The 12,819-nt window shown below is 38.9% G+C and overlaps 1 protein-coding gene across 3 annotated transcripts in view; it reads right to left on the bottom strand.

Moving 5' to 3' along the window:
• NRP2 (neuropilin 2) overlaps positions 1-12,819 on the bottom strand; it is a 112,660-nt gene that overhangs the window by 27,383 nt on the left and 72,458 nt on the right. For all 3 annotated transcript variants that reach the window (XM_056536196.1, XM_056536197.1, XM_056536198.1), the window contains 4 exons: positions 11,667-11,771; positions 10,864-11,004; positions 7,284-7,549; positions 397-493 (listed from right to left, as the gene is read on the bottom strand). In XM_056536196.1, coding sequence (XP_056392171.1) covers positions 397-493; positions 7,284-7,549; positions 10,864-11,004; positions 11,667-11,771 — 609 coding nt within the window. The remainder of the gene's footprint in view (positions 1-396; positions 494-7,283; positions 7,550-10,863; positions 11,005-11,666; positions 11,772-12,819) is intronic.

The following is a 12,819-nucleotide window of genomic DNA, read 5'->3' as shown; positions in this document are numbered from 1 at the left end:
AGACAGAATTTCTGTTGCAATGGGCTGGAATCTGGTGCACAACCAGACAAAGCATGTCGGGTTTGCAATAGTAAATGAGGGCCATTGAGTCTTGACAGTAACAAAACACGGGGGCCATGATGGAAACAAAATATAGTCTAATAAGTATAGAAATAGGTATTGCTCTGTAAAAAATTATATTGTAAAGTTTTTTCTATCTCCACTTGTACTATTGATTATGTAAAAAAAGTTACCAATGGTAACACTTTTAGGTTGGAAATGACCCTTAAATAAAGTGCTCAACTGTGCCAAGGATAGCTTAAACCAAACTGAATAAGCAGCTTGTTATATACACATATTTCAATGTTCAATAATAACCATAACAAGCTATGGACTTTCTAGTCCTAATCCTCTTACCCATACAGTTTTCCAGTGGGATTTCATTAGCTATCCGAATGTCATCCACAGCAATGTCTCCTGGTTGGCCTTTACCAACAATTCCTTCAATAACAACCTGCAGGCAAAAAAAATAGAGATAAAAAATAAGATGCAATATTTTATTGTGGCTTAACAAGCAATATTTTATATCAACATACATAATTATTAATTGCCAACATTATTAGCAGATACACTGTAACACCGGCATTGTGGACTGACATTTATTACTATGAACAACTTCATTGTCTACGCAGGATAGTCATCTAGTGGTGCCTTCATAAAAATGTATATTAATTTATATCTAATAGTGCCGAGACCAATGTTTCTAATCTACTCTGAATAGCCATCTAATAGTTCCAAAATTAAAGTCTATAATTTACTCTGGATAGTCATCTAATAGTGCCAAAACCAAACTTTATAATGTACTTTGGATAGCCATGTAGTAAAGCCCAAACCAATGCTTACTATACACTTTGGATAATCATGTAGTAGTACCAAAACTAATACTTATTATGTACTTTGGATAGTCATGTAGTAGTACCAAAACCAATGCTTATTATACACTTTGGATAGTCATGTAGTAGTACCAAAACTAATGCTTATTATACACTTTGGATAATCATGTAGTAAAGCCCAACCCAATGCTTATTATGTACTTTGGATAATCATGTAGTAGTACCAAAACTAATACTTATTATGTACTTTGGATAGTCATGTAGTAGTACCAAAACTAATGCTTATTATGTACTTTGGATAGTCATGTAGTAGTACCAAAACTAATGCTTATTATACACTTTGGATAGTCATGTAGTAGTACCAAAACTAATGCTTAAAACTAATGCTTATTATGTACTTTGGATAGTCATGTAGTAGTACCAAAACTAATGCTTATTATGTACTTTGGATAGTCATGTAGTAGTACCAAAACCAATGCTTATTATGTACTTTGGATAGTCATGTAGTAGTGCCCAAACCAATGTTTTTAATAAGATTAATGAGTTCCCAACGTTGGCCACTTGATACATGCTCTTGTTAATGACAGCTACGTCTGATTTTTTGCAATATAGTATTTGACAGCTGTGTCTGTCTTTCCTGCTCTCATGTTTGACGGCTGTGTCTGTCTTTTTTGTTGTGTTTTCTACATTGTGTGTTTATATTATAAATGGCAATAAAAACTATTAAAAGTAATATGATTAATAAGACAAAATTCAATAGGTTACCTATATAGTGAATTGCACTAAAATGGAATATATGGCCCAAGCTAAGCAGCATGATCTTCTGTGCCCGCCTAGCATTACTCATTACAAGGTGTTATGTCTTTGTGGTTTGGTACACCATCAATATAATGTCCATTTAATCTTTTGCTACAACTGGGCTGATGGGTGAATAGAAGAGCTGACTCCCTGCACCTATTGTCAACAAGTCTTCTCTACCTGTTTGCATTTAACCTAGACAAAACACATTGGAAGAGACAGCTCTCCCCCTCCTGACACACTACAGCTCGGCTCACTGTCAGTGCACTGACTGTTTTGTTAAATATGGTTCTACAGGGACCACGCTATGTACATAATTTATGCTCAGGACTCATTTCTGAGTATGTGTTCAGTACAGCAGTGTTGCTAATGGTTACCAAGAAAAGCACAAGGAAGCCTGCTGCTGCACATTCGCTGTCGGTCCCTCCGACTGAGGACTAAACAATTAGAATTTAAAATGCAATTTCTTTCCAGCGCGCGGCACTTCCTCGCTCACAGCTGATTAATACAGTTGCTTACCTCTTCAATAATCAATGCAATCACGGCTGTCTTTAAAGCAACAGCGCAGGCAAAAAATGACAGCTTAGCCTTTTAACAGCATATTATAAGAGATGCTTTCAACTTTGAACTATGCCCTTTACTGAGAAATGTCATTAGCATAAACGGGGACATGGTTATTTAATTAGATGTCAAAGACATCGACCGAGGAATTTCCTCTAGAATCCCTCTCTTTAGAGCAAAGAAAAAAGCTGTGTTATACTATATTACAAAATAAAATACTGACAGTTACATAACTGTCATGGTATATAGTGCCACTTTATTTCTACAATACAATCTGTGGGATGAATGAAAAACGAAATGTCTCATAGTAATCAAGGAATCACATTTAAGAAGAAATGCGAGGTAATGTAGGATATTTATGAACCAAAAATGCCCACCCTAAATGTCCCAGTATATTTTCTCACCTACCTATAGATTCAATCATGTGCCACCTCATGGAACATTGAATATCATTTTTCACTTTATTAACACCTTGTTACATCACTCACGTTTCTATACTGAAGGTATAACTGTGTTGTACGTGTGATTGACACCAGGAAACACACAGGAAACCACTGGCATGAATCATTTTGAAGATTGTACCTTAGATATCTCACATATTCTCTTCACATTTGAGCCATAGAGGTGTTAATGTTCACAACAATTAGCAGTAACACCTTCTACATATCTGCACAGAATTTGCATCAGTTGTATTTGTTAAACTTCATTCCAGCATTATCATGTAAATGTGCAGAAGAATGCTGCACAAAGGCCTTACTCTTCTGAAGCTTTACAGATTGCACTGCATACAGTTAGGAGTATTTGCAGCACACTTACTGTATATACTCGAGTATAAGCCGAGTTTTTCAGCATGATCTTTCGTGCTAAAAATGCCCCCCTCGTCTTATACTCGAGTGAACCCTCTGCCTGTCATTCCCTTCTCAGTGGTCTTCAACCTGCGGACCTCCAGATGTTACAAAACTACAACTCCCAGCATGCCCGGACAGCCATCGGCTGTCCGCAGGTTGAAGACCACTGCGGCCTTCGTCATCATCCAGACACCCCCTTAAGTTTTCTACTCACCTCCCCTCGGCGGGAAGGAAGGGTGAGCTGGTCCGGGCCATCTATGCTGCAGGGAGCGTCCGGTGGGGAGGGTTAGTCATTCCACGCTGTCCATTTTCACCAGGGGGGGCCCTCTTCTCCGTGCTTCGGGCCTGAACGTCCCTGTGCGTCATTGTCAAGGCAATGTCACTAGTCCGTGGCCGGGCCCGGAGCACGGAGAAGAGGGCCCCCCTGGTGAAAATGGACAGCCCGGAATGACTAACCCTCCCCCCCGGACACTCCCCACAGCATAGATGGCCCGGACCAGCTCACCCTTCCTTCCCACCGAGGGGAGGTGAGTAGAAAACTAAAGGGGGTGTCTGGATGATGACGAAGGCCGCAGTGGTCTTCAACCTGCGGACCTCCAGAGGTTTCCAAACTACAACTCCCAGCATGCCCGGTCAGCCGATGTCTGTCCGGGCATGCTGAGAGTTGTAGTTTTGCAACATCTGGAGGTCCGCAGGTTGAAGACCACTGATGAAGGGATTGACAGGCGGTGATGATGAAGGGGGGGGGGTGATGACGGGGGTCTGGATGATGACGAAGGCCGCAGTGGTCTTCAACCTGGGGACCTCCTGAGGTTTCAAAAATACAACTCCCAGCATGCCGGTCAGCCGATGTCTGTCCGGGCATGCTGAGAGTTGTGGTTTTGCAACATCTGGAGGTCCGCAGGTTGAAGACCACTGATGAAGGGATTGACAGGCGGTGATGATGAAGGGATGAAGGGGGGGGGTGATGACGGGGGTCTTGATGATGATGGGGGTCTGGATGATGACATGGGGGATGATGTATTTCCCACCCTAGGCTTATAGTCGAGTCAATAACTTTTCCTGGGTTTTTGGGATGAAATTAGGGGTCTCGGCTTATATTCGGGTCGGCTTATACTTAAGTATATACGGTAGCAATTTTTGGGCCACAAGGCAATTATTGGACAAAGTGGCCAATAATTGCCTTGAATGACAAGGCCAGTGATCATCTGATGAGTGAGCAAATGCTTATTTGTAGGCTGACCTCAGAGGTTTAACAATTGTTATGTATCGGCCGCACATCGCCCTGTGCAAAAAGGCATGTGCGGCCAGCAGGGGACAGAAAAAAGGGCCCCATGTAATAGGCTCAGTAAATGAGTGCTGGTCTAAGAGATATGCACTTGTATCAGGCAGGAGTCGGGCTTTGTAATCCAGCCCTTACAGATATCAAGTCCTCATAACAGAAGTGAATGTGGCAGGTAGCTTAACTAGCAAATAAACAGAGATATATGTCATTTCTCCTTGTTGCTGATGTCAGTAGATATTTAATAGTTTGGATAAGCATTTTTTTTTTTTTTTAACAAAATAAAAAAGTTTCATATGACTAAAACTTAGTTCCCAAGAGGATTAATAATTTCCCAGTCATGTGTTGCTCTGAATGCATTGGAAATGAGTGTACACATTTGTATTCACTGGAAGTGACTATTTGTCAATCCCTATGGTGACACATTGGACAGACCAAATACAGAAGCTTCCGTGGGTGTCTGTCCAGCGTCCAGTCCAGACAATGCATGCCTCATAATGATTGGTACACTGCATTCCCTTCAGGATGAACATTAAGAATATCTGGATCTCCGTAGCCTTCTACACAATGCATGTAGTAAATTCTGCATCCATGGTTATGGTATATTTTCTTAGTAGAGAGCCGATATACTCTGCAGGGCCATGCCCAGCTGTGCATGGCCCTGCAGAGTATATAGGCTCTCTACTAAGAAAATATACCATACCCATGGATGCAGAATTTACTACATACATTGCATAGAAGGCTACGGAGATCCAGATATTCTTAATATGAAAATTGATTAATGTTTTAAATTTAAATCCTCTGTTTTAAAATGCGGTTTGTCCACAGAGGGCGCTGTGTGACTAAATTCTGTAGAATACATCCATATGCGGCGATAACAGCTTATTACCTGCTCACACACACACTTCAAGTCAGGGGAAACTATCAGGTTGCTGCACAGTGGTATTATTACCTATATTGGTGCTTATATAATGGCAGCGAACACCTGTTCCTGACAATAAAAGAGAGTGTATATTATTTCCTGACCATATAGTTAAGAGTTTCTATGTTCCACTTTTATTTTCCTTCTTGTCAGTGCAGCGTACATATAAAAGAGAGTGGCAAGGGGTGTGACAAAATTAAGCCCAACTTGCACAACGCTATCTTTCCTCTCCCTCCCCCTTCACCAGGTGTCGATCCTGCATCCGCCCCTGTTGTTTCGACTAGAATTTTATGAATAATAATATTTTTTAGTTTTAATATCCAACAGGTTGCCATGGCGTACAATAACTAACATAACTAACAGGCATTGGTTTTATAACCTCTCCACCCACTAGGGACCAGATAAATAAAACCAGGGATTCCACATGTAGAGGCAGAATAGCTGGTACAGGATCATTGATTGTCTAGATGACATGAGTGGCTTCTACTATATACACATTTCTCATAAAAAGGGAGAAGAATACTCGAATACTGCTGCTATGTATATAAGCATCAAATGATAAAAAAAAAGATCATCTCATGTAACACACTGGATAATATTCATGTACTCTTCAAAGATTGCCTTTTTTCCACTTACACTTTCTGTTTGTGCCTAGGTGTCATCTCTATTAGATTACAATCACACTCAGAACAAGGAGCTGATACCTACATGTCGAAGCTACGGGGAGTGGAGAACACTTTTTTTCTTAGCAAAACAAGACTTCAACATTCTGCCGAATACATCAAAAGCCTAATGCCATCCACAAAGACCCAAATGCTGCTATAGATCAGTGCTTTCTGAATAACAAGCAGCGTACCATTTAGTTGCTATAACAACACCAGAAACAGAATGAAAACAACTCTGCTTAACTGAAGTCTCCGATGGGAGCCATCCAGATTCTCCTGTAATATTAAAATAAACACTATAAATCCTCTTAATACAAATCTCTTATTGCATATATGCCAGAACTATCCCTTTAACTCAAATCTCCAGGAAGTTGGATTGTCTCCTAGAGCCCACTGACAATTTATTAACCTCATGATATATGCACGCGGCTGAGCATCAGAGCTTGCAAATTCTGTCTAATGGCGCCTGGAACCAATTTAGGGCTCTTTGTAATCAAGGATGCCTCTCTATATCCAGGTGACATGTGAACTGACTGTTATGACGATAAGGGGCACAACTGGGGAAAAAAGACAGAGAAAGACCCATAACATTACCTACGACAAACCCTTCTTAGTTTTTCTTTGTGTAAAGCTTAATAAAGATTATGCAGAATTACTGTATTATGGAGGTTATGTCAAGGGTTCAAGTACTTTTACTAAATTAGTTCAGATCACAATAGGTGATCTTGGAGACTTAGGATGTAGGATTGGGATATTTGGCTACTCATGTGTCAGATATATCCAAATTAATCTATCTGCATATTCTATATCCATATACATTATGTCCATATGAAAACAATCAATACCCCAATCTACCTCCAGAATCAGGAGTATTTTAGCAATTGAGAGAACTACCGATGCCCTTAATAATTATTTTAAAAGTGTGACATAATGTAGGAGAGAGTAAAATAAGAAAAGCTCTTGCAAAAATGATCCTGTTTAAAGAAGTTCAATCCATACTCATTAGAAGGGTCTATTGACAACAGGCTGATCATAAGGCGTGTTTCTGCTGGGACCCCCAGTTGTCAGCTGTAATCTGGGGTGAGACCTGGCTGTAAGTGTTTGATTTCCCTGTAGTGCCACCACAGGGCAAATGAAGAATTACATCTAAATCATTGGGTTGTTTGTGTAATGCAGGACAGGACTGGTCCTCCAGAACAAGAGACAGTTTTTGTAACTGCTATCCACTCTGGCTATAACAGAGGAGCCCTGTCTTTAAACTTAGAATTCCCAATATGCTATGTAAAAATGGCTTTTCTAAACTGGACAAACCCTTTAAGCTAAACTTTTGCATACCTGGTAATCTCCATCATAGCTTGTCAGAAGGATTCTTCCATCTTTCCATTCACTTCCCGGTTCTTCTTTTATTTTCCACAGTAAACTGTTTTCCTGGCTTGAGTTCCTGAGCACTCGCAATGTGGCACCACTGGTTCCTGATGCTATATAACGGAATGCCAAACAAAAGGCACACCTGGGCTGATGCATTCTGGGGCTGAGTAATCGGGCATGTTGACCCTCTCTTCTTCCATTGCTGGGTAGTCTCAGATAGTTTTTACTGTTGGCTATAAAAAGGTAAAAACAATGCCATTGTTAATAATGTAACACAAAATGTTATATTCAAGCAAAATCTCTGCTGCTACTTTGTTCTTCCCATGTGGCCATGTGGACAAGGCTAAGGACAGCCACCGTTGCCTAATCTCAGCAATATTTATAGTATGTACTACATGTAGTACCATTGAACACTGTTCTGATCATCAGATAACATATCAATGCCTCTACTATTTGTTTGTTTCTGAAAAATAGTGGCTGTCACATAGTTAAACCAACAAAATAAACATACACTTGTTTACATATGAGCGTATCCTGGTGTAAACACTGATAATACTCCTGTTTTCTCTGCCCAGAGCGCTAATACCAGCTGTTTCTTCTGCTTAAGCTGCTGTTGTCTTTCATCAAAGAGCAAGACCACCCTGAACTGAGAGCATCTCAGCCCTCTTTTCTTGAGTCCCAAAAATAACGTTTGATAGTAGCCCCAACCGGCAGTAAAATATATTTCCAGAAAAACTGTGGTCAGCATATTAAGCAATACAGTTAGTAAGCAAGGAGAAACAATGAACACTTGTCTTCGTAAATCATCTGACACATAGACATACATGAGCGGAGCTGATCAGGAGGAATGCAGAAGAACGACATCAATGTACCATGCCCTATATTGTATGTCCAGAGCACAAACTGTCTATTTGAAGAATACTGGGAAAATTACATTAACGTTCTATGTGATTGAATCTAAAAAGTCCTTACGTTTTTGAAAACTTTAAAACAGTATAGTGGAATGAATGAGAAGGTGTGTCCTAGCCGCCCAAAAGTCACAAGTTTTCAAAACACCCTGCTTTGTAGTAGACACACAGATATCCCCTCTGTCCACTGTCAGATGTGACTGCTGTGGGAATTCTTGGTCCTCAAGCATGAAAGGCATTAACAAGGCCTGTGACAAATCTTTCTTTACTAGCACAGTTGTGATGCATGAGAGGAGCTTCTGTATGGAGCCAGGAACACTAAGGGCTTTCTGTTCATATGCAGTGATATCCTATATTCAATATTTTTTACATGGCTGCAGAGATAAAAGGGGAACTACAAAGAGCAATACAATATTGGGGCAGCAACATCTTGACCTTGCCATTATGACTGTTCTCTAAGTAGTAATAGTCAGAGTGCATGATAGTAAAACAACAATTTTTTGGGGGGGTAAAGTCAGTGGCTTAACATAACATTTCTATACAAGCAGATTTTATGCAGTAAAGTAGATGTGAGTGAGCTTTACAAATTTACAACCATATATTAAAGGGGTATTCCAGGAAAAAACTTTTTTTTTATATATATATCAACTGGCTCCAGAAAGTTAAACAGATTTGTAAATTACTTAAAAAATCTTTATCCTTTCAGTACTTATGAGCTTCTAAAGTTAAGGTTGTTCTTTTCTGTCTAAATCCTCTCTGATGACACGTGTCTCGGGAAATGCCCAGTTTAGAAGAGGTTTGCTATGGGGATTTGCTTCTAAAATGGGCGGTTCCCGAGACAGGTGTCATCAGAGAGGACTTAGACAGAAAAGAACAACCTTAACTTCAGAAGCTTATAAGTACTGAAAGGATTAAGATTTTTTTTATAGAAGTAATTTACAAATCTGTTTAACTTTCTGGAGCGAGTTGATATATAAAAAAAAGTTTTTTCCTGGATAACCCCTTTAACCATAAAAGTCATGAGACTGGTAAAAAAAATAAAAATAAGAAAATGTGTAATTTTTTTCCCACCGAATACTACAGACTGTGTTTACAGCTCAGTCCCAGTCACTTCAATGTAACAAAGCTGCAATAACGGCCACGGTCCATATACAAGGTTGACAATGTGTTACTTTCATGGTGCCTGAACCTTCAAGTCATTAAAGTGGTCACTCCCTAGTGGCTTCTACTTGCCCTGCTCCTGTAGGCACTGAATGGCAAGGCATACACTGTAGGACTGCCACTCAGTTAATATTTGCTGGGCACTGCGGCCTTGTCACTTAGTATACAGTGGCAGGGACTCCTGCCTGTGACAGGAGTCCCTGCTCCTGTAAATTGAGTGGTGAAACATAAAATGTACATTACATTATCTTGCATATGGATAAATAAACCATTATGATTCAGCATATCTAGTGAGTGCCGGGATATCTTCTACCTACTAAACATAAAATGTATGCCTTGCAGCTCAGTTCCAAATCACTTCATATAGTGCTGTTTACTCCATTTGCTGGGCAGGGGGTAGTTACCTGAACTGATTTGCTCACTGGAATGAATGGCAATTAACAGGACAATATATATATATATATATATATATATATATATATATATTAGACAATAAAACATTTTATGTTTAGTAAACAGATCCATTTTTTATGTCTGGAGCCAAAAGCTGCCTTTCTGGAGGTACACGAAAGGTTAACAAAATAACAGGCAATTATAATATCCCAGGGGAGAGGAAATGAAAAGTGAAATCCAGCATAGGTTATAAAAATAGGTCCTTCCCTTCATGCAAAAGACTCATTATATTAATTAAACATTATTAGGCTGATGGAGATGGGCAGGCCGTGATTTCTACTGAGACCTTTGGTAAGTGTTCTTTCTATTGCTGCAAGCACACATTTTGTGCCGGAGGGGTTTAAAATAGATTACCGACCCCCGTAAGTAATGGTAAAATACTTCCAAACCCAATATGCCTGGAAATAGAAGTTAATATTAATGATATGATTTATTACCTGTTAAGCTATAACTAGCATTTAAGAAAAAAGACAGCTGTGAGTAAGTACCTTCTGCTATACTGGAACCTTTTTGACAACAAAAAAAATAGAGAATGAGGTAAGTATAGTTACACCTCACTCCTCAGCATGACCCATTTTAATAACGTAGTCATAGTGAGGAGTGAGGTGTAACTATACCATTTCTATAAACTGGGAGTAAAGGAAAACCTTGTAGGTGGATGAAAATAAGATTTTCTGCATCATTATACAATACATCAAGTTTCAATAAAATGGAATGAGCTGTTGGAGTTTGGAGGCATATTGAAAACCTCTATATCATTATACTCTATGAGCATTTTACACAGCAGGGGCCAGGAAATAATGGAATGCTTTATCTTAGATACATCACTTTGGTGTTCGAAAGCTAGAAGTATAGTTGTGTTAGTGTTGTCAGTTAGACATCATATATTGTCTGCAATAGACAGTAGCATCTTTTGTCTAGAGATCTTTTGTCTGTGGATATGTCTCAAAATGTATATTCATTGATGCAATACACAACATGTATGTATGGTGTGCACCATAGTGGGCAAAGAACAAGAAACTTACCAGAAATGGAGCTATGATGTCCCATCCAGGTACTATTAGGATGGAATGACCATGTGAAGTTTGCTTTTATATCATGTGTCCAGCTGCAAACATCTTCAGAATGGTCGAAATTGCAATCAAATCCTGATGGAACCACACAATCTTTATGAAGGGAGAAGAAAAAATATTTTTGTCTCTTTAGTTTACTGTGCACTTAGCTAAGCTAATCACTAGAACATTGTAGACTATACATCTTTGTATTCTGGGATCCCTTTAGTTCACTCACATGTCTTTATCTTGATGTTAGTTTTGATAGACTGAAGCCTATTTAATCCACCCAACAAAACAAAGCTAGAAAACAAGACTGGGGTGCAAATAATACACGAGTATCCACCATACAAAACAAACATTCTAAAGGCTTTATTGGGACCTAGTGTGGATGGTGCTACCTACAATACCTATTAATATTTATGAAATACACAGAAATCCTTGACTAGACCGAGCTTTGATGTATTTGTTATAGAGAGAATTGGGAGAAGCCACTGGCAGGTTTATCTCTCAAGAAGCAAACAATCAAGCAGTTGAAAATCTAAGCCTAACTTTTCTTCCCCTCCAACGCCTTCTGTTTGGAGAGACCCAGGAAGCCCCATACACCTCAAATGGTTGGCTGGGACTGCTAAATATTTGGGTGTGGCACACATATATCCATTAAGGGCCAATGGGGCCTTAAGGGTGTTATGCAAACAACAAGCTATATAGCTAAGTATATGTATACCTAAACAGTGAGAAATTAATATTTTAATAAATGATTGGTGTACTACTACCGTCAGTATCTGTGGAGTCACTGGTGTCCTCTTCCATAGATACTTGTGTGGTTGTCTCTTCAATCCTTATAGTTGGTTTTACTGTTTCTGAGGTAGGTGCCATTTCTGCAAAAATGTACAAACATTTTATTATGGAAATTCTAAGACCAATTCATATAGTTGAAAGAAATATTATTTCAATTTAACAAAACAATGTCTGACCGATTCTAAAATTCTACATTTTTCCACTGAGCTCCTTTTAATATGCCATCAAGCTAAGGGAAATCTCAACATAGTGACTGATGCCCATAACTGTCCACCTATGTCTCTGAATCAATAAACTATTTACAGGCTGTTATCAGGTAGAAGTTTAATATTAAACTCCAGTCCAGGTGCCCTTATAATAATAGGATAAAAAGAAAACAAATTGCCATTATTTTAACAGAACAAATAAAAATAAGATTGTAATTTGGTATAATGTAAAATCCAGTATCATAAATTTTAAAATAAGAAGAAAGTTGAATTTTGGTAACATGGCAAGAGATCATAAAAATGGTCTTGAGGTAGTACTGATAAAGTTAAAGGGTACCTCTCATCAAATAAACTTTTGATATATTTTAGATTAATGAATGTTGAATAACTTTCCAATAGCATGTTAATGAAAAATATGCTTCTTTCTATTGTATTTTTCCCGATCAGTCCTGTCAGCAAGCATTTCTGACTCATGCTGGAGTCCTAAACACTCAGAGCTGCCAGCCTGCTTTGTTCACAGCCAAAAAGACTGAGAACAAAGCAGGCTGGCAGCTCTGAGTGTTCTCCTTTGTGAACAAAGCAGACTGGCAGCTCGTAGTGTTTAGGACTCCGGCATGAGTCTGAAATGCTTGCTGCCTGGACTGGTAGGGAGACCCCTAGTGGTCATTTCTTCAAAGTGGAAAATGTAATAGAAAGAAGCATATTTTTTAATAACATGCAATTGTAAAGTTATTCTGCATACATCAATCTATAATATATCAAAGTTTTTTTGATGAGAGGTACCCTTTAAAAGATGACTGTATTATTACGCCCATGTGTTGTGCATTGAAAAAGTTGAATGTGAATGGAAACAAAAGCAGCCAAAATCTGTGAATCCGTGATGTGAGGATAATTTCCCTCTTGTGTCTAGAGAAAAAACTGC

Source organism: Hyla sarda, chromosome 8 (genome assembly GCF_029499605.1).
Source record: "Hyla sarda isolate aHylSar1 chromosome 8, aHylSar1.hap1, whole genome shotgun sequence".
NCBI classification, from domain to species: Eukaryota; Metazoa; Chordata; class Amphibia; order Anura; family Hylidae; genus Hyla; species Hyla sarda.
This window is presented reverse-complemented; position numbering and strand designations above follow the sequence as displayed.